The sequence below is a fragment of the Diaphorina citri genome, unplaced genomic scaffold, assembly GCF_000475195.1.
Source record: "Diaphorina citri unplaced genomic scaffold, Diaci psyllid genome assembly version 1.1 scaffold139, whole genome shotgun sequence".
Lineage (NCBI taxonomy): Eukaryota > Metazoa > Arthropoda > Insecta > Hemiptera > Psyllidae > Diaphorina > Diaphorina citri.
The window spans coordinates 111,729-133,127 of NW_007377576.1; the positions used below are offsets into that span (position 1 = coordinate 111,729).

The 21,399-nt window shown below is 39.7% G+C and overlaps 3 protein-coding genes across 3 annotated transcripts in view; 1 reads left to right on the top strand and 2 right to left on the bottom strand.

The window, feature by feature from the left end:
- Window positions 1-220: 220 nt before the first annotated feature.
- LOC103504892 (uncharacterized protein C1683.06c-like) lies at window positions 221-9,672 on the bottom strand. Its single transcript, XM_008469189.2, has 5 exons — window positions 8,845-9,672; window positions 8,337-8,482; window positions 1,844-1,899; window positions 1,154-1,407; window positions 221-614 (listed from the first exon to the last, which is right to left on the bottom strand). The coding sequence occupies exons 1-5, from the start codon at window positions 9,040-9,042 to the stop codon at window positions 291-293; spliced, it is 978 nt and encodes a 325-aa protein (XP_008467411.1). The 5' UTR covers window positions 9,043-9,672; the 3' UTR covers window positions 221-290.
- Window positions 9,673-10,437: 765 nt separating this feature from the next.
- The window catches only part of LOC103504897 (protein artichoke-like), a 28,429-nt gene continuing 17,467 nt past the window's right edge, over window positions 10,438-21,399 (bottom strand). The window contains exons 13-24 of the mRNA XM_026820337.1: window positions 21,222-21,375; window positions 20,789-20,854; window positions 20,465-20,590; window positions 19,826-20,047; window positions 19,471-19,794; window positions 18,503-18,523; window positions 17,723-18,149; window positions 16,922-17,167; window positions 14,979-15,376; window positions 14,424-14,623; window positions 12,700-13,231; window positions 10,438-11,229 (exon numbers count right to left, since the gene is read on the bottom strand). Of these exons, the coding sequence (XP_026676138.1) occupies window positions 12,806-13,231; window positions 14,424-14,623; window positions 14,979-15,376; window positions 16,922-17,167; window positions 17,723-18,149; window positions 18,503-18,523; window positions 19,471-19,794; window positions 19,826-20,047; window positions 20,465-20,590; window positions 20,789-20,854; window positions 21,222-21,375 (2,610 nt within the window). The 3' untranslated portion in view covers window positions 10,438-11,229; window positions 12,700-12,805. The remainder of the gene's footprint in view (window positions 11,230-12,699; window positions 13,232-14,423; window positions 14,624-14,978; window positions 15,377-16,921; window positions 17,168-17,722; window positions 18,150-18,502; window positions 18,524-19,470; window positions 19,795-19,825; window positions 20,048-20,464; window positions 20,591-20,788; window positions 20,855-21,221; window positions 21,376-21,399) is intronic.
- Window positions 11,628-12,432, top strand: LOC103504896 (26S proteasome non-ATPase regulatory subunit 7). Its single transcript, XM_026820336.1, has 2 exons — window positions 11,628-11,895; window positions 12,251-12,432. Exons 1-2 carry the CDS (start codon window positions 11,628-11,630, stop codon window positions 12,430-12,432), a joined length of 450 nt encoding a protein of 149 aa, XP_026676137.1.

Below are 21,399 nucleotides of genomic sequence, written 5' to 3' on the forward strand. Positions count from 1 at the left end.
AAAGAAGTGTTTAGAAATGTAAGCTTGATAAAAATTATAAGCAGCCGAAATTGTATAAAAATTTCCTAATCTCATTTCTTTATTTACTAAATTGTTTTTGACAGCAAAAGGTAAGAAATTATTAGAGTTTATTAGAAAGACAGTTCATGAAGTTAGAGTCGTTTATCGGAGTCCACAAACAACTCCGCACACATACTTCAGCAACGAAGGTCGGCCATGTTGTTGGTTTTAAAGTCTCATGGCTTTGTAGTGATGCGCTTCTTGATCTTGGAGGAAAATAAATGCACCACTCAGTCCTTAATCCACAGCAGCATATCTTTAAGCAGTCTACTATCCACGGTGTCAATCATCCGCACATTCGGCGTCTTACTATGCACCACATCCACACACGCCTGTCCCCGCGTTATCTCCCCGGCCAACTCCACACTGCACGTCGTTTCGTAACTCACAGTGATCGCCTTCTCGTCCAGAAAGCACGTACATAGGGCGGAATCTGCGGGCACCCACTTGTTGAACCCCATGCTGATGGCTCGGTCTGATATCCCGCGCTCGAGTCGATTCAGGAGACTGATGTACGGCGCGTCACTGGCCCCGAGAGTGTCGTAACGCCATTCCTGAGAAGCAGAGAAATATGTTGACTTCATGATATGCAGAAAAAGATCAACTCGTAAAATTTGTAGCCAAAACCAAATGTCAGCCCGGCTGTACACGGGAAAAGGCGAAGAAAAAGAAGAAGATATACAGAAAAAGATGCGGGGACAAGAGGCAACCCTTTAACTACTAAGGTCGTATTTTGCTGAAATTTCAACCAGTTCCTAACTTGTCCCCATGAGGCTGAGTGCACACCGAAATAGCCAGTAGCAGGTGTTGTCCCAGACAGTCACCCACCTAGTTCCTGAGAGATCAATAATCCCTCAGGAACTGCAGCACTCAACATGCCTTTACCGCAGCGCCGGAGATAGAAACCAAAGTTGTGACATGCCTTTCACCTATCACAAAGAATAGACAAACATGTATACTCCTCTAAAGCTGTGTCCACACATAGTCCACGCCGTCGATCAACGTCGACTGAAACCGCAAACTGCCTCGACAACATAGATTCACCTCGTCGATCAACGTCTTCGACTATGTATGGACACAGCTTTATACTTACATAGGATATATCTATCCCCAGACACGCTTCCCAAGGGAGTATACAAATGGGTCCGTGGAACCCTCCCAGCACAATATGGGCAGCCTCTGGATCCGTCAGGAAGTTAAATTCTGCCGCCGAAGTCACATTACCAACACCCTTGTGGTTTCCGCCCATAATGTACAACTCCTTGGCGTTCTGAGCAAACTGCGGGAAGAGGCGAAGGGTGAGGGCGATGTTGGTGAGAGGCGCTAGACACAGGACACTGATGAGACCTGCAGGTGGGAGAAATATGGTTGCATATAGGTTTAGCCAGGACGTTAAACTGGGAGAATGAGGCCTGTCGCAGATTGGAAGTGCAGTCGCGCAACTCCTGTGTTAGAAATCTTAGATCCCGTCGTTGCTATGGTTGACTTCAGGAGTCAGTTGAGGCGCCAGACACAGGACACTGATGAGACCTGCAGGTGGGAGAAATATGGTTGCATATAGGTTTAGCCTGGACGTTAAACTGGGAAAATGAGGCCTGTCGCAGATTGGAAGTGCAGTCGCGCGACTCCTGTGTTAGAAATCTTAGATCCCGTCGTTGCTATGGTTGACCCCCAGTGATGGTTTACTTCAGGAGTCAATACTGTTTCGGTTATAGACAATTGAATCCAATAGGGCTTGGAAATTCAACAAAACTGAACAAATTTATTGTTTTGAAGGACTCACCTTTGAATTCTCGGGTCAACTCATGTAGTGCTACCACGGCAGAGATGTTTTCCACGTGCTACATAAAAAGTTACTGGCTTCCCCTAGAATACCGGGCTATTACGTAAAGGTCTATATTTTCTAAATTTACAGGGTGACTGCGTAAAGATACAATGTGTGTATACAGTGAGGAATTTGAATGGTTTAACTAAGGCCACACTGAGAAAAACAAACAGTGATAGGGTGCAACTACATAGTTAGGGTGGAAAAAGCTCTATTTTTTTTTTTTTTTTTTTTTTTTTTTTTTAAAAAAATCCCTATTTTTTTTTTTCGTTTCCAACAGGCGCTTTAACTGGAGTTTATGCATGTCTGTCGTTCGCGCCGATTACCCAGGTAATCTAGGTACACCTTGGCTTTTTTATTACTTTCCATTACAATAAGTATTTTTAATGAAGATTCTTAATTAAATAATTATTCCTCGATAATTATTTTAGTTTTATTTTTTATTTAATTTGTTTGCCAAATTCACCGTAAAGATTCTCTTTCGCCCTCTGTTTAAACGTTAAGTAAACATGTTTTTGATAACATCAGTGCACATTATTATTATTATTTAAGATTCTCTTTCACCTTATTAAAATTATTTAAAACATGTTTTTGTTTACAGGGCACATCAAATACTTTCTCTTTTGGTGGCAGTGTTCTCCTCAAGAAGCTCTTCCACGCAACCACTAACCTTTCCTTTCCCTGTGAACCTTCATGATAGGTATCTATTTTACCAGGGAGGTCTTGAATTTCCCTTTTCGAAAGCCCTTGTACTCTTCGTTTCCTTGAGATCTTCTCCTTTTTCCACCTCTGCTGTGTCTTTGGTAGAAAATTTTGATCTTCCTTAATAGGACACGAGTAGTGAACAGTTCCCAGACATAATCTGATGCAGTAATGCACTATGCATGTAGTGTGCGGAGGTTGAAATGGAGGTGAACCTTGACAAAAACACAACAACTAATAGCACATATCTCACAACGTGAGAAAAGTGTACGTAAGTAACCTGATGAATCCTGAACGTTGTATTAAAAGTAATGACTCCGTAGTCTGTACTCTGTACTGACATTAACCGAATTGGAAAATTGCACAGAAAAATCTCAAGCTGTGTCCACACCGGTGTTTATGAACACTAAAATGTCCATACGTAGATGATAATTACTTTTACATCAAAAATAGTCTCTGTGCTCCAGTGGGTCTAAGCTCACCAGTGATCTCTGCCATGATGCTTTACAATCAACACTCCTCTCTTTTGGATCTAGCTTTGAACCCAACAACCTTCAAAATAGTTAGTAGAGAAGTAGGTACTGGAGCTGGAACAACCAACTGAAATTTAATAATATAAAATAGGTAGGTATTTAAAAAAAACAAACGATGATAATATTATGGGGCAAAACATCTACATACCCAATTTCACATTTTTACTTTTTACATCCATATTATCATACGTTTATGTACATAATTCTTATTATCTTACCTTTGTTCATGTAATTGCAATATATTTGTTTTAATAAAATTGCGTTTGAACGCCAAAAAAAAAAAAATAAAATAAGAATAAATAAATAATAATATAAATACATAGGTACCTCTTAACTTACTTTTCTGGCAATCACGCCTTTAATTCGTCGCGTTAAAACTTACGACTCACTTTTTTCGATCAAAAATAGTAACATGGAATTAAAATGTAATGTGTAGTTGTGTAGGTTACTATTTTTTGTAGGTAACACGAATAATCTAGAGTTACAGGCATAATACCTAGTTAGGTGGGTAGGTACATTTTTTGTTCTGATGGAAATAGAGACAATGAAAAAAAAATATGATTCGAAAAATAAATTGGAAAAAGAGAGAGTACCTATCCATAACAAAGGTAAATATTTACTGACCCAATCCTCTCTCTCTCAGTCTCTCCCTCCCTCTTCCACTCTCTCCCTCCCTTTCTCTTTCTCTCTCTCTTCATCAACTATTTCTACCTCCTTGTCCATTGATCTTTTACCTCTATCTCTCTTTCCACTCTTTCAAATGAAACTTTTTTTTACCTTTTTCATTTTGATTTTTACTACCCCTCTTTTCTTTTCACTGTTTTGTACATCACATTCAGGTAGGTATACTTGTGTACCTACTCCTTTTTCTACATTGTTCGATGACTTCTATGTTGTAAACCTAAAAACGAGCATCTTTTTGAGTTATGTATTCTTTTTAGGGGTTTAAGTACCGTCACTGTTTAACTGCTAAGGTTTTTCGTGACGGGGGTGTTTTTTACCCTCCATTTGACAATCAGCTGTACGCAGTACGCACATTAACCTGGCACAGCCTGAGTGTGGCAAGAAAAGCAACAACACACGTTTCACCAGATGGTCTCAATCCGGGAACTTACCACGAGCACTGTTGCTTCATTTCAAGTGATCCCTTGGGAACTCGGGTATTCAATGTGACCCCTTCAACCATCAAGAGTTACTACTATAAAGATTGAGCTTTACGTTTAGGTTTAGGTAACTTCAGACAAGAAATAAGTACTTTTCTGAGTAAATACATAATAAATAAATAATTATTGTTCCGACATTCCCAATATCTGTACCTACCTAGGTTTGGAGTAAGCTTCCATCCAGATATGTCAATCAGCTATCTAAAGCTAGAGCTCTCTGAAAGTTGTGCGAAGATATTTTTTCTCCCTCAACTCTTCCTCTATGCTTTTGTGTTTTCCTGTTTTCGTTTATCCTTACTTTCCAGAGGCTGAAGCTCTTTTTCATCACTGGTTGGGCATTTTTCATTTTGAACTTTTTTCTGCTTTTAAGGTGGGCAGATAATAGGTAGCCCCTCAGGGTCTGTGGGGTAGGCTATAGGAGTAGGTACGCAAGAATTTTATTTTACTAGTACTTCACACTTCAACCTTTCTAAATAAAAAGACAACAGTTATTACAGTACTCCTCAACCTCAAGCTCAAAAGTTGTAAAATACCTACTCCCCAAAAGTTCAACGCAACACTGCCTTCTTTTTATCTATGAGGAAGAAAAAAAATGGTTCAAAAGCCGTAACTTTGGACTTTTGCGTTTTAGTTGACAAAAAAAATTCCCGCCAACTCATTTGTAAAGGATGAGTTATCTTGGCCCGGCCTAGTTAGATTTTCAAAGTTCTGAAAAGGAGGCAAATCAATTTAAAATCGTTGCCCTTTATCAAATAAATTTGTACATTATTGTTATAAAAATCAATATTTAATATTTATTTTTATTCATCGTAGATGGGTTGGGCCCAAACCCATAACGAAAAAAATCATAATCGCGATCGTGCTTTTGTAAACGCGTCTTGAAATTCCCTTTCCCTTTAGAATAAATCCCTTTTCTCCCTCATATAAGGATGTTTGTCAGTATAAACGCATTTCATATTCTAAAGATAAACAAGACTTGAAACAAGAGATAAAAAAAAAAAATCTTGCCATAGTCCAAAATTTTAAAAGCTGAAATTTTTTTATTCTTTTAATATTTTATATCCATTAAAGTTCGGGAACAGGTTGAGTGCTCAGTACTGAGAAGATTTTATTACCTATACTCATCACTGTATTGGAACTAGGCATTAGAACTTGGCTGTAGACCCACCACACCCTTGCTGAAATCTCTGTTATCTTCACAATGAAGTTTGATACTACCAAGCCTGTGGAATCCAATGACATTACTGCTGACATATCTGATGATGAAGGTAAATTCTTGCTTTTGTAGGTTTTCTATTAAATAGATAGGATGTCTGATGCTTGGGAAGAGATTCAAGCTATCAAGAGCAAAAGGAACAGTTTACGAGAGAAACTACAAAAGAGAAAACAAGAGAGGAAGGACATTTTAGAAAGAGACGGTTCTCTGTCACCAGCTAGGAATGAAGAAGATTCAGTTGATACTTCCTATCAGACAGAAGAGGATGCTATCAAGCTTAATCCTGACTTGGAGCTAGAGCTCCTGGAAAAACTTTGTGATGTCTCTCTGGTATTACCAATTACTTCTCAATCTCTGGTTCTCCGTCACCAGCTAGGAATGAAGAAGATTCAGTTGATACTTCCTATCAGACAGAAGAGGACGCTATCAAGCTTAATCCTGACTTGGAGCTAGAGCTCCTGGAAAAACTTTGTGATGTCTCTCTGGTATTACCAATTACTTCTCAATCTCTCATGGGTACACTCAATCAAGAGTATACTCATCTATGTCTTATCAATCTGCTACACAAGTTTGCCACTCAAAAGCTCATCACTATCAATGAATCAAAAGATGATGATAATCAAGTAGAAATTGTATCTGTTGAGCATGTGAAACTGTTGGGTATGGTTAATGAAGTATCCAAAGGGATTAAACGAAAAGCTGACACAGATACTTCTGACTATGAAGATGATGAAGATCTCAAAAAATTTAAAGATAATGGTGATGAGACTGATGTGATGTCTCTGTTGTCCAAGCCATCCATCCGTGAGAAACAAGTGAAGCAAATTGGTGAAGAAATACTTGATCTCCTAACAAAGCCAACTGCTAAGGAGAGGTCCTTGGCCGAAAGGTTCAGATCTCAAAGTGGTAATCAAGTCCAGGAATATTGTAGTCATGGAACAAGAGCAGAATGTCTAAGAATGAAAGATACACCCAACATTTGTACCAAGTTACACTTTCGGAAGATTATACAGTGCCATACAGATGAATCTCTTGGAGATTGTTCTTTCCTTAACACATGTTTCCATATGGACTCTTGTAAATATGTGCATTATGAAGTAGATGGAGCCAAGATCAAAGGTATTTCTGATATATCTGATGAGGGGAACAAATCTCTATTAGAGAAAACAAAGCTATACCCACCTCAATGGATTCAATGTGACTTGAGATATCTTGACATGACTGTTCTGGGAAAGTTTGCTGTTATTATGGCAGATCCACCTTGGGATATACATATGGAACTTCCATATGGTACTATGTCTGATGATGAGATGAGACAACTTGGCATTCCACAGCTACAAGATGAAGGATTACTTTTCCTGTGGGTAACTGGAAGGGCTATGGAGCTGGGTAGAGAGTGTTTGAAGCTCTTTATGGTACTATGTCTGATGATGAGATGAGACAACTCGGCATTCCACAGCTACAAGATGAAGGATTACTTTTCCTGTGGGTAACTGGAAGGGCTATGGAGCTGGGTAGAGAGTGTTTGAAGCTCTCATTGAATTGTCAGTTATCACAAGATGTTGAATTTACCTGGCCCTACTTAGGCTGGATGAGGTTAATGTGAGGAGGTGTGTAGCTTATCACCAGAGGATATTTCCACTGTCACTTGCGATTAAGACCGTAGCAGTTAAACCTCTATCAATCAAGTTTAATAAATGGGAAAAGCCCAGAAACTCATGATTCTTTTGTGTTGAAAAAATTATGCCAATTTTCATGAAATTAGATCAACAGTTTAAGATTATATATTTATTTGTGGAGCAAAATCACGAAATGGAAATTTGTTGAGTAAAACTTAGAACACACTTTGTTTTTTCATTTAGTAAATTTTCCCTTCATCATTTCTTCCAGGTTGTCTATCTGGCTGCCATGATCCGATCTATAATTGCCCTGCACAACCTGATCAACAACAAAATCACCAACAGGGATGCCGAAGTGAACATTGAATTGTCAGTTATCACAAGATGTTGAATTTACCTGGCCCTACTTAGGCTGGATGAGGTTAATGTGAGAAGGTGTGTAGCTTATCACCAGAGGATAATTCCACTGTCACTTGCGATTAAGACCGTAGCAGTTATGGAGTGACATTAAACCTCTATCAATCAAGTTTAATAAATGGGAAAAGCCCAGAAACTCATGATTCTTTTGTGTGGAAAAAATTATGCCAATTTTCATGAAATTAGATCAACAGTCCAAGATTAGATATTTATTTGTGGAGCAAAATCACGAAATGAAAATTTGTTGAGTAAAACTTAGAACACACTTTGTTTTTTCATATAGTAATTTTTCCCTTCAACATTTCTCCCAGGTTGTCTATCTGGCTGCCATGATCCGATCTATCATTGCCCTGCACAACCTGATCAACAACAAAATCACCAACAGGGATGCCGAGAAGAAAGAAATCACCAAGAGCAAAGTCGAAGACAAACCTCAAGAGGACAAAAAGCCCGAGATTAAAGTCAAGTAATGTCCCTTCTTTTGTTCTGTTTTCTTTGTTTTTATACTGAGGTTGAGGCCTTTCTTGAGTTGGGAGGGTACTATTGTACCATCAATATGAATGTGTTTACCATCAATGTATATGACTGAATGGTTGTCCAGCAATACCTCTGACTGATTGGATCTTTGTTTAAAATGAATGTGAAAAGGAATAATGAATTACTTAATGAATGGGAAAAAGTTTACAAAACTTCTGGCGCTGTGCATTTTTCTATGATTTCTGATTTTTTTTCTTCTGTTTTATAATAATTTCTTTCCCATAAATGTGAATAGAAAGTATGAGCTCCGTGCAGTTTTCCACGACACAAGATCGATCTAGCGTGTCGGAATCTCCAAGGTCGATATCACCGAATCCATTCTTGCCGAAAAAATGCAACCAATCGAACGAGTACTTGTGAGAAAGATCCTTCGGTATGAGGGGTTTGGATACACCTTTGTACACGGGGATCTGGAAGGAAAATAGTTATAAAATTAGTAGTTCAGTGAACTTGAACCATAAGCTTCCTAACTAGGTCCCTGAAGGCCCATGTGCCACGGAACTTACTCAGAAAATGTCCCTTCTGTGTTTGAATTTTAACAATTTCACCAAAATCGGTCGAACTGTATGAGAATTTTCGCGGAACAGACTTACACTTTGAGTGCAACACTACTATCACACGAGACATGACGTGATAGTAGTGTAGCTGTCCTGAACGAAATTACCTACAATATTATTGGAAAACTTTGAACTACATCTTTTCTGACTCCCCATGAGCTCACGTGATGATAGTGAGTTTCTTCTACCTTCACTGGTTGGGTGCTGGTACTCACGTTTTTGCGCCCGAAAGCCTGCAGGACTCTACACACGTTATCGACGACTTCGGACAACTCGGCGTTACCATGACAACAAGTGATGGCAATAATCTCGATCAGATTCTTCTGTTCTGCCTTCAGCATTAGCAGTAGTGCCCAGGCATCGTCTATGCCCGCATCAACATCCAGGATCACCTTCCTTGGATATATGGACATGGCCGGGGAAACTTACGGTAGGTTAGTGGGTTCTCCTGGGTCAAATTTTTGGATCTTTCGGTACAAAGTGGTTTGATTTGGTATAAAATTGTAAATGTAAGACCGGGCTCTAGACCAAAGTGGTTTACTCACTACTCAGGTGTAAAATTGTAATAAGACCGAGCTCTGGACAGTTAGAAATTATCTAGAGATCAATTAATGCAATATCGGGGTGAAAGCTTTGGGGTGCTATGGCTCAATGGCGGCGAACGTAAGGAACTTCGAAGCTCAATAAAAAAATTTACGAACACAAAAAATAGAAAGTGTGAACAGCTAGAGGCAGGCGACAAAAAAAAATAACTAGGTAGATATCAATCTATCAATTAACCTGATATTAACGTAATAATGAGGAGGTAAGAGGAATTAGGTAAAGGCCGTCGCGTCGTAGGTAGGTATACCTACTTCTCACCAAGAAAATATCACAGAGAAATCACACCCGAATAGACGAATAAACCTAAATTAAACTACGGATAAAAATTTAACTTTTTTTATTGTTCACGGAATTTTTTTTGTTTATAAAGAAGTGACAAAATCTTTAGAACACGAACGACATTAGCACAGCACGATACTACATTGACACTGGAGAAATAAACTCACCCAACTTGTATCGAAACTGGATTCGAAATATTAATAAACATTATCAAATCTCTTTGATCCCCCTCTACGAAAGAAATATTTAATCCAAGCGATGATGGTGATAAGATGAATGGAAATACCTATTTATACAGTAGAACCTCGATTATTTCAATTAATTGGGACCGGGGGTAATTGAAATCATCGAGATTGAAATGATCACTTTCTATAATCTTTTCCTCTGATAAGATAGGATATCCTTTGAAAGATAGAAAAAAACAATGGATTTTGGAGTTGAAATAATCGAGGTTCTACTGTACCTATAGGTACACACATTACGTACCTGCCTTGATCATGAGTGTCATTTGTAACACGAGGAGGGTCATGTTTATCAGTCATAGTGGATTAGTGGAAGGTAGGTACCTATTTACTTAGCAACTGCATACGAGTATTTAGGATGTGAGTATACATTATCTCCTGTAAGTAGATATTATTTTGTATTGATTCAGCCGTTTAAATTTCATTTGGGTAGGTACTTGGATTTTGCCATTCAAAAACCCGCGGTCTTTGAGATTGAAACCGTAAAGGTCCATTATCATAGTGTCGGTCGAAAAAAAAAAATCGTGTCTTGTGCTTGTGTAAGTGGGAACACTCTCATTTAAATTCATTAGGCCGTGGTTATGAACAGGGCCATCGTAGGCCATCGTCGGCCTTTTTGCGTGTAAAGTTGGCGGGAAATTCGAATTTTTGATTTCTTTCTTGAGTTGGGAGGGTACTATTGTACCATCAAAATGAATGTGTTTACCATCAATGTATATGACTGAATGGTTGTCCAGCAATACCTCTGACTGATTGACTCTTTGTTTAAAATGAATGTGAAAAGGAATAATGAATGAATTAATGAACGGGAAAAAGTTTACAAAACTTGTGGCGCTGTGCATTTTTCTATGATTTCTGATTTTTTTTCTTCTGTTTTATTTATAATAATTTCTTTCCCATAAATGTGAATAGAAAGTATAAGCTCCGTGCATTTTTCTGCAGTTTCTGTAAATTTTCCAGCAAAACTGTGAAAATTAAAGATGAACTACCTATCTATCTAAATAACTCATAATAAATACAAAGAGTTATTACTATAATATAATACACATATTTGATTATATTTTGTACATACATAGCTCACACAAATTAGTTTTAAAGTGCTGAATTCGCTGTAAGCATTGCGAGATTTTTGCTGGGAAATATCGTCCCTCAAACCCGCGAATAATTTCGCTATATTTTTTCCTCCTTGTTTCTTTTTCAGTAAACTTTAACTAATATTTATTTATTTTTAAACCAACTTTTGTATTAAATAACAAATTGAATTTATAAGAAAACACAAGTAATTGTTTTCCTTTTTCTTCGTCTTCTTGTTACTTTCCATTATTTTTACTGGGGCTTTTCGAGACTTTAAGCTAGTATCCATAACTATGGTATAAGAAAACACTTTGCCTAATGATAAATATTGTGCCTCTACATTTAGAGAGTTCGACAATTTTTTTCTTTTTATCAAAATTTTCAATTTGTACAACTGGGAACCTTTGAATTTAACCTTATTTACAGCTACAGGTACAGGACGAAACGGAAAAAAATCGGATGAAACTCACGACAGATACAAATACAAACGGGCCTTTAGAATTTTGTTGAGCTTGGCCCGGCCCACTGTGGCTTTTTGAAGACGTTTTTCGCTCTATTGTGAATTCAAGTTTTCAAAACCCACCGCCACACGCGACGGGCAGCACAAGTCAACAAATTCAAAATCAAAACAAATCAACTTTTTGAAATTTTTGGATTTTGTTGTGTCATTTTTTGAAAATTTTCAAGAAAACTCTTTTAATAAAGGCCAATTAAAATTAATAACCCCCTTTTTCTTGTGCTATTTCACACTTTCTTTTATTTTTTCATTCTTAGATTAAATTTTCACACCAGTCTCCAAAATGGTCGGTCAAGAAGTAGTTACCAGCAAAGTTGTAGTGCACCCCCTTGTACTACTGAGTGTAGTGGACCATTTCAACAGAATGAGCAAAATTGGTAACCAGAAGAGAGTGGTGGGGGTTCTGCTGGGCTGCTGGAAAGGCAAAGGCATCCTGGATGTGTCCAACAGTTTTGCCGTTCCATTTGATGAAGATGACAAGGACAATTCTGTGTGGTTCCTCGATCACGATTACCTGGAGAACATGTATGGGATGTTTAAGAAAGTTAACGGTAAGTGAAAATACCGATCCTTGAAGATCCTTGGTTAAAATGGTGAATTATTGAGTTTTCACGATGAAAATAAAGATCCTGTTGTCCTTTTCCAAGTCAAAAGTACTTAAAACCCCCATCAATTCAGTCAATTCTCATCTTTGATAGTTGTTGAGCCAAAGGACTTTGTAGCCTTGTTGTCCTTGTTTTGAATTTGTTATTTCAGCCAAATTTGTTTTCTAAAAATATAAAAAAAATATACAGTTAAAATTATGAAAACTACATACTTATATCACACATGGCCTTGTTGCTTAGCTTTGCAAATAAAGAAACATGCTTACCTAATCCTTAAATAATTGATTTTTCATCATTTCAGCCAGAGAAAAGGTTGTTGGATGGTACCACACAGGCCCCAAGCTGCATCAGAATGATATCCAAATCAATGAGCTCATCAGAAGATATTGCACAAACTCTGTCCTAGTCATTATTGATGCCAAGCCCAAAGAATTAGGACTGCCCACGGAAGCTTACAGAGTTGTTGATGAGGTATGTCCTTAACTTATTGCCACAAAGTGTAAATTTTATGTTGGTAGGAAAGCTGCTTCCCTGGGCCAAGTGGTCTTCTAATGGTCTGTTACACTAAATGTCCAGATTTGATGTACCTACCTATAGGACTTTTTTTTCTTGTGATTTGAGTACTTTCAGTCTTCTGGGGATAGGTAATAAATTGTGTAGCTGCTTAAAAATGAATAGAGAATGACCTATTTAGAGAGTTCGACAATTTTTTTCTTTTTATCAAAATTTTCAATTTGTACAACTGGGAACCTTTGAATTTACTTAACTATGTATTTTCCCTATTTTTACTTTTCTTAAAGTTCACGTACACAAAATGAATGCCTACGATAAATGATAACGTAAGGAAAGATATTACCTACATTTGCATGTTAAAAACCACCACAGCACACACCTGTACCACCATCACACTCCACGATACCCTCACCCTATACCCCTCTGACTTAGGCCTTGTATCAGGAAACGCAAAAACAAACGGTTCCACATCCGTATTATTATAATTGTTAAAGTACCAAGCCATCGACGCATTCTTAATCAAGGGAAGCGGGGTCGAAGTACGTCTAGTCGAGCGAATTTTCTCTGTGGTCCAAATTTTCTCTGTGGTGCGCGGCGTGGTCCAAGGCCGCGTTGGTTTCTCTGTGGCTACCTCTGTGGTTCGGATGTTCTCTGTGGTGACGCGAGGTCGCTCTGTGGTTATGTTGTTGCTGGAGTTGTCTGACGGGCGGTAATATTGGAGTTGTACATGGGAAGGGCTTTTGGCGAGTCGGAGAGTGCTTTGGAAACCCTGTAAACAGAGAGGAATTGTTTGAGATGAGTCTTGAACGGGACATAGACCTATTTAAAAATGTTATTAGGTTAAAAAAAAGAGAAGTTTGATAGAGGGGAACTCTATCTGCACCTACTGAGGGGTCTTATCGTCCCCTTAGGCCTTAGGAGGATAGGATAGGAGAAAGCCAGCCGTTCCGGGAATGACTCTTATTTTTCTAAAAAATTGAGAAAATTTTGTCTGGCCATTCTGGCTGTCACGATACGACAAAAGTTTTTTTTTCGTCTTTATTATGATTATTAATTTAATTGGTTTAAGACTTTGATTACACTAAATCTAAGTAGAGGAACTTAAATCTAATGCAAAGCTCCAACACCGGATTGGGTTACAACCTGGGTCCTTGTTATCATGATATTACTCAATGTGTTGAACTTGTTTTAACTAGCAATTGAAGCCGTGTGTTCTTTGGACCCTGTCAGTTTCTGCTCTATAAATTCTACTATCTACAAGTAGCTTATAAGCAATCTAAACTTATCTACAAGCAATGCACAATCTAACCTTTATCTACTAGCAATGAGCAACTTGAGATCTGAGCTTCATCTCTTAGCAATGAGCAATCTGAGCTTATCGGTCAAGTAATCTATAACACTCTGATACGCCCTTTAACAATATTGATTGTGTAAGCTCCTATTTAAAGCACAGTGCTACCCCTACTTTTGCGGCAACAGCAAAAACAACTTCAGCATTTTAATTTTGCTACACTTTTGGCCTAGCTCTCTATCGCAAGTGTGAGAAAGCAAGCGGTCAAGCAAGGAAAGGGGGTAGGTGATCTGTTCACCTCACATGTCTTGCTCAGTAATTAATCACAATCCGCGTATGAACGCCGGGTCTCGAATAAACTTTGACCAAGAAGAATCAGCAGTTGTTCCCAATGTAGAAAACCTAACTAACTCAATCCTGAGGCTTATTGGAAGAATCACCAGTTGTTTCCAAATGTAGACAGTCAAACTAACTTAGCTTTGCAGCTTATAAACATCAGATTATACTGATTATTATACATCACAGTAGCAGAGAGTACCTACAATATTCATCTACAGAGAGTCACCCTTACCTTAAGCATGACCAAAGAATCCATGGACTGCATACTGTCCGTATCGAAGTACGAGATCTTGTTGTGACTCAAGTCCAATATCTAATAAACTTTAATGACCTGTAAATCATCGACAGAACCAGGCCCGGATCCTGTGAGGGGAGACGGGGACACTTTGGTGATGGTGGGGCGACCAGTGCCTGGAAGATAGGGGGGGAGTTGACCCCCTGGCGCTAGGAACCCGGTGAGGGGGGAGGGGCGTTGTTTGGGCCCATCGCCCACGCCACTGCCGGCGTTGGATCCTTTTGGACGATCTGTGACTGGAAACGGAGAGAAATTATTATTATTACTTTTTCAAAGAGTTTTGAACTTTTGATAGAACTGTGACTACTAAGGTCTCATCGTCCCGAAATTGGAGGGAGAAGAAGGACAGGACAGACGAAAGCCAACATTTCCGAGAACGAACTTTATCTGTTCAGGATAAAATTCGCCCTGAGCGAGAACCGAACCCGCGACCTAGCGCTAACAAGGCAGCTATTGGAAAATGGAAAACGAACACCACGCCTAACAAGGCTTTCTTGTAAAAGTAAAGTGGTTTAAGAATCCATTTCGGCGCGAACGACATACTTTCTCCTAGTATTAAAAATCCACAAACGGAGAGGAAAAATCTCTTACCTGAGCCAGATGTGGTAGGTCGTCCCGTGGTGGCAAAGTTGGGAGGATTAGATGTCGTAGTCACTTCTCCACTACTGGCGTACTCTCCATCAGGAGGATATTCAATCCCATTGGGACCTGGACTTTCATACGAATTCCCACCACTACTTGGCCTTCGAGGGGTTTCTCCTGAATCATAGGAATTTGAACCCCCAATGGTCGGTCGTCTGGTAGGCCCTGAACTTTCGTAACTTCCACCCCCATTGGTGGGCCGTCTGATAGGTGTATCGTCTGAATTTTCATAGCTTCCACCGCCATGAGTTGGTCTCCTGGGACTGTCTCCATTTTCGTAAGAACTTGCACCGCCCGTAGGTCTTCTAGGGGAATCTCCAAGACTTTCGAAGGAATTTGCCCCAATGGTCCATCAATTCTCATCTTTGATAGTTGTTGAGCCAAAGGACTTTGTAGCCTTGTTGTCCTTGTTTTGAATTTGTTATTTTAGCCAAATTTGTTTTCTAAAAATTAAGAAAAAAAATAAATATACAGATAAAATTATGAAAACTACATACTTATATCACATGGCCTTGTTGCTTAGCTTTGCAAATAAAGAAACATACTTACCTAATCCTTAAATAATTGATTTCTCATCATTTCAGCCAGAGAAAAGGTTGTTGGATGGTACCACACAGGCCCCAAGCTGCATCAAAACGATATCCAAATCAATGAGCTCATCAGAAGATATTGCACAAACTCAGTCCTAGTCATTATTGATGCCAAGCCCAAAGAATTAGGACTGCCCACGGAAGCTTACAGAGTTGTTGATGAGGTATGCCCTTAACTTATTGCCACAAAGTGTAAATTTTATGTTGGTACGAAAGCTGCTTCCCTGGGCCAAGTAGTCTTCTAATGGTCTGGTACACTAAATGTCCAGATTTGATGTACCTACAGGACTTTTTTTTTTCTTGTGATTTGAGTACTTTCAGTCTTCTGGGGATAGGTAATAAATTGTGTAGCTGCTTAAAAATGAATAGAGAATGACCTGAGTCACATTGCCAACACCCTTGTGGTTTCCGCCCATGATGTACAACTCCTTGGCGTTCTGAGCAAACTGCGGGAAGAGGCGAAGGGTGAGGGCGATGTTGGTGAGAGGCGCTAGACACAGGAGAATGACCTCAAAAATAGGATTTATTTATCATTATTATTGATTTTTATTTGAGTATCAATAAAAAAATCTTTATCTGCTTTTTTTTAATACAAGCATGTTCTCTGTTTCCATTAGGTGCATGATGATGGGTCCCCTACGACAAAGACATTTGACCATGTACCCAGTGAGATAGGTGCTGAAGAAGCAGAAGAAGTTGGAGTCGAACATCTGCTCCGAGACATCAAAGATACAACCGTGGGATCTCTAAGTCAGCGAGTTACCAACCAACTGATGGGACTCAAAGGACTAAATCAGCAAATCAAAGAGATTGAGAAATATGTTGGCCAGGTAAGGGGAAATAATTTACTTTCATTTTTATTTATTATTTTTTACTTATATTTTTTGCTCTGAATAGGTAAGTAGGTATTGGCCTCCTTTTTATGTGGTTGTTATTAATCTCATTGACAAACGTTCAGTCACTCATCTTTCAGGTCCTGGAAGGTGGCTGCTGCCTTGGGGTTGGTCGATAATGATGTGGGTTCTTGTTGGGTGGGGTGTGCTGGGTAGGTAAATCCTGTGCTGCTGATAGAAAGGAGTTGTTTTTTTTTTTTAGGACCTTGATTTTTTTTCTATTGACAAAGTTTTCTGTCTATATCTCCTAGGTATTGGATGGAACTCTGCCCATGAATCATCAGATCATTTACAATCTACAAGACATCTTCAACATGTTGCCAGACATTACTAATGGCAAATTCATTGATGCTTTCCACGTTAAAACCAATGATCAGATGCTGGTAAGTGAAAGTGAACATTCCCAATGGTCGGCCTTCTCAGACTATCTCCGGAACTTTCGAAGGAATTTGCACTATTGGTCGGCCTTCGACCGTCTCCTAAACTTTCATGGGAACTTCCTCCATTTGATACACCTCCATGGGAATTTCCACTCTCATGGGAGCTCGCATGGGTTGGTCTTCTAGGTGTATGTGTAGAGTTGGCAATGTAGTGCACCTCATCCGCGTGAACAAAAGGTGATGGCTTGGATCCTCGGCTAGGTTTGGAGGAGGAGCTGGAAGCAGAAATTGTTGGAACATGTTCTTTTTTAGGATTTTCAATCTCTGAACACAACAAATATTTCAAACTTTTTACGAAAGGTTTTCCCAGGGAATAGTTTATTTACGATTTCCTCTTTAGTAGTCTTGCGAAAAAACATGAATAACCATTTCATCACACTGGAAAATTGACCCATGTACGAGGGTCGGTTGATAAGTCTTGAGACTCGGGTACTTACAATATTGTGATGGAACCAAAACTTACATGCCATTTACGAAAGGTTTTCCCTGGGAATAGTTTATTTACGATTTCCTCTTTAGTAGTCTTGCGAAAAAACATGCATAACCATTTCATCACACTCGAAAATTGACCCATGTACGAGGGTCGGTTGATAAGTCTTGAGACTCGGGTACTTACAATATTGTGATGGAACCAAAACTTACATGCCATTTCATACAAAAACTTGTTTGAGACTCGTACTTAATGTTTATTAGGAGCTACTAAGAATATGAAGTGCCTTTTTTAGAGAGTTCCAATTTAATTGTGTGTAATCATTGTGATGATAACTCACCTATAGTTAGACGAGAAGGACACCTTGGAAATAGTCGCGTGTCGCGGGGGGCTGCCCCCCTCAAAGTACTCCCCCGTCTCCACCGAATACCCCTGATTCTTCTCCGTATCTTCGCCACTGTCAAAACTCTGATAGCTGATTGGGCCTTGGGAGCCCGGGTTAAGTATAGGCTTGAACCCGCCACTCCCGGGTAACATCGGGATAAAGCCGCCCTCACTGGGCTCCGGCCTCTCGGGGGGTTTGAATTTCCCGGCGTGCACCTTGCGACCGCGCCCGTTCTGGTCGCGATTCTTGGTGCCCCAGAAGTTGTTGAAGCTGACGCCCGAGATGGGAGGGATTGGAACACCGAAGAAGGAGAAGGAAGAGGGAGGTTTGGTTGAGATAGGGCGGGCCGTGGTGCTGGCTGTGTGAGTTTTGTTACGAGGACCTAAGGGGAAAACACAAGTGAGTTTGCGTTTAAGGTTCAGGCTTTAATGGTAGAGCTAGAAACTGCTCTAGGTAATAAATTCGCCCTTTGTTTATTAAGTCATGCGGGTGCAAGTTACATAAATGATTTTGGTTTGCTGGTCCTTATTATACATATTTCTCGACATGGTCTTCACTTGACTGGAGTGTCGAGAAATATGTATGATATCGTACTTGACCATTATCTCAAACTAAACAAAATTGGTCCTTATTAGTAAATCTATCGTTGCTTGATTTCACTTACACGTCTTTCCTCCAATTTTTGGTTGCCCTAATGTTAAAGTCCAACAAACAGTTTGGTTTTTGTGTCCTTACCTGCATACAGGGTGGGAGTATGTCCGCAATTAGGTATCAGTGTATCAGCCGGATAAAGAACTTATTTAGTACGTACTTGAGTTGGAGAGCGGGTTTGAATCCCAATTTAGGAATGCAATTTAATTTTCCCAAACTTGATTAGGGATTTTACGTAGGTATTGGCTCATTTTTGACAAGAGCTTCCTAGTAGGTAGCTGGTACCTACATATTGTCTCGTTATGTTGAGAAGTGTTCAAAATATACGGAAAATATGTCTAGACAACATGAAGAAAGAGAGGCGGACAGACAATTTGAATAACCAAACCAATAACCAATTTGAATACCAGCATTAAAATCGGCAGACCTCACGTTTGGACAGTTCCGGTCTGAAATTCTAGTCTCCAAGTCTAGATTTAACAGTAATGTCATATTTTATAATACAGCTGGTTTTGTCTATATTGCTCATTTATTTCAGACTGGATTTAGACTTGTATTTCAGACCATTAGACTGTCATTTAGAGCATTAGACCGTCAATCTTCTGAGAAACTCGTAAAGTTACCCTGGAGTGATGAAGCTTTGGTTTTGAAAATCGAAAGTGAAATGAAGTTGTTAGAATGTGCTCAAGTACTCAATAAAATACATAACGTCTTATCAAACAGAATCGGACTAATTTTATTACTTATCAAATACCTACTTGTATCTTGTGTCTAGAGAACTTAAAGTTAATACCTACCGATCAATCAAATGAATCAATCAACAGAATTAGTTATTCAATATAATTACTTTTTTTTCAACTGAAATAAAATTTGGCTAAGAACCAATCAATTAAATTAAGTACCTAGCCAGCCTAGTTAGCTTAGTTGGTAGCGTGTCTGCCTTGTAAGCGCTGGACCGCGGGTTCGATTCCCGCCCGGGGCGGATTTTATCCTGATGGGATAATGTTCGTTTTCGGAACGGCTGGCTTTCTCCTATCCTGTGGTGGGAGTATCCCCGGGGATATAATGGGACAGCACTCCGGCCGGTATACCCGTCATGTTCTTATCCACTACATGCGGCATTTGTGCCACCTGCGGTAATTGTGGCAGATTCTGTATATGCGAATCCTTATAGACCTCCTCACTCTCATCCGGGAACTTGGTATCCTCAGGAAATTTGGTATCCTCCATGCTGTCGCTCTCAATGGTAATGTCTTCAGGTTGAGGAGCGTCATATTCACTGTAACCACTCTGCTCCGCACTTCCCTCATTGCTATGCTGATCCTGAAGGTCCACATACCCTTGGAAGTAGTCCGTCTCTTCTGGAAGAGGTTTCGCTGCTTCCCTCATTGCTATGCTGATCCTGAAGGTCCACATACCCTTGGAAGTAGTCCGTCTCTTCTGGAAGAGGTTTCGCTGGACGTCGTGTGGTGGTATGGGGTTTGGGTTTCTGTTTGGGCTTGCGGTGATGCTTGAGGACTTGCTGAGTTTGCTCGGGCAGGGTCATGTTAACCCCTGGCTGTGAGTCTTGGTTAGGATTAGTATGGGAGTTAGTAGTGGCGGGCGGAGGGGTTGTGGTGTTATCTGAAACTGCGCAGCCACCGCGAATAAGGGTTAAACCAGGGGTTAGTGGTTAGAATGGGATTTTATGTTTAGAATTATTAAGTTCCCATGTTTTTAGCATTCAATTATGTAAAATGGGAGATCAAACTTACATACTGTGCCTGCTGTTAGTAAGTATTAATGTGATCATTTAAAGTCTTAGGCCCGAAAATGGAAAACCGACCAAAACAGTAAGTTTGATATGAAATGCCTTTCTCAAAATCACCAGAACCATTAGAAAGTTAAAAACTTTAACGCACCAACGCAACGTAGTATCCCCTGAACCATTTTTCCGCCAGAAATCACTAAACAACATACTACCCTCAAACACCATCCATTTCATGAAGACACCCATAAGGTTAAATTAAAATACCTGGAGTCAAACCTGTCCAATATTCCTCCTACCTGGTATCTTGTTCCTATAAGTCGCTTCACATCCAGGAACTATCTCTCTCTCCTGAGTTTCCTCGCAGTTTTTCCTGGAAAGCCGGAATTCCTTCAGCAAAGTGCCATCGGCACAACGAGGCCCACCTTCGCAGCGGTCATGGGAACCCTAGAAGAAGTTTTTTTTTTATGTAGTTTAGTTTTAAATACAATGAGCTAATTCCCTAGACTTATTAGGACTTACCTTAAGCTCGGGAAGGCGCTGAAGATGATTCTGATCTGGTTGGGATGTTCCATCTCGTTGTGAGCCAATAGAAGTTCCTCCACAACGAGGCCCGTTGGAGCCTTCCCGGTTTTCGGCTAACCAGGATTGCAGCCACAGAATCGAGCAGGAACATTTGAGAGGGTTGCCTGCAAGAGCGAAATGAAATAGTAAGGTCCGGGTCTATGGATTCATGTTACGCAGCAGTGGATGTTGTAATACATGAATATGTTTAGCAGGAAGGTAACGTGAGAGTGTAGACCCAGGGATACGTTTGATTTTCGTGTTTGAAAATTCCACTATGGTTCACTCTTTTTGAGGTTTACTCTTTCGATAGGCATTTGGAATAGTACTTCCAATTGTTCAATGTCCATCAGCTTGTGTTACAGGTAGGTATGTTTTTAACAAGCAGAGTAAGAGAAGCACTTTAGCGCTTGTTTTGTAAAAGTGTGTCCAAACAGAGTCGACCGAGCGACCGTCGCAATCGACTGTTTGGACACACCTCAAGACACATACCTTCGATGTCCAACGTTGCAATGTTGTTCCTCAACTTCACGAATGGTTGCTCGGGCAGTGTTGTCATTTTGTTGTCTCGTAGACTGACCATTCTCAAGTGAGACATCCTATCGAACGGCCTTCCCTCGATGTTACACAACTTGTTGTTGTCCAGCTGAAAAAGACCAAGAAGAATCAG

What these genes read in the sequence shown, in the direction of transcription:
- LOC103504892 (XM_008469189.2), bottom strand. Translation starts at nt 9,042, where the DNA reads ATGTCCATATATCCAAGGAAGGTGATCCTGGATGTTGATGCGGGCATA. An exon ending in ACGCTAGATCGATCTTGTGT is followed by an intron (nt 1,900 to 8,336) that starts CGTGGAAAACTG and finishes TTTTATGTAGCA; the next exon opens with CGTGGAAAACATCTCTGCCG. An exon ending in GTTGACCCGAGAATTCAAAG is followed by an intron (nt 1,408 to 1,843) that starts GTGAGTCCTTCA and finishes TCCCACCTGCAG; the next exon opens with GTCTCATCAGTGTCCTGTGT.
- LOC103504896 (XM_026820336.1), top strand. Translation starts at nt 11,628, where the DNA reads ATGGTCGGTCAAGAAGTAGTTACCAGCAAAGTTGTAGTGCACCCCCTT. An exon ending in GATGTTTAAGAAAGTTAACG is followed by an intron (nt 11,896 to 12,250) that starts GTAAGTGAAAAT and finishes TCATCATTTCAG; the next exon opens with CCAGAGAAAAGGTTGTTGGA.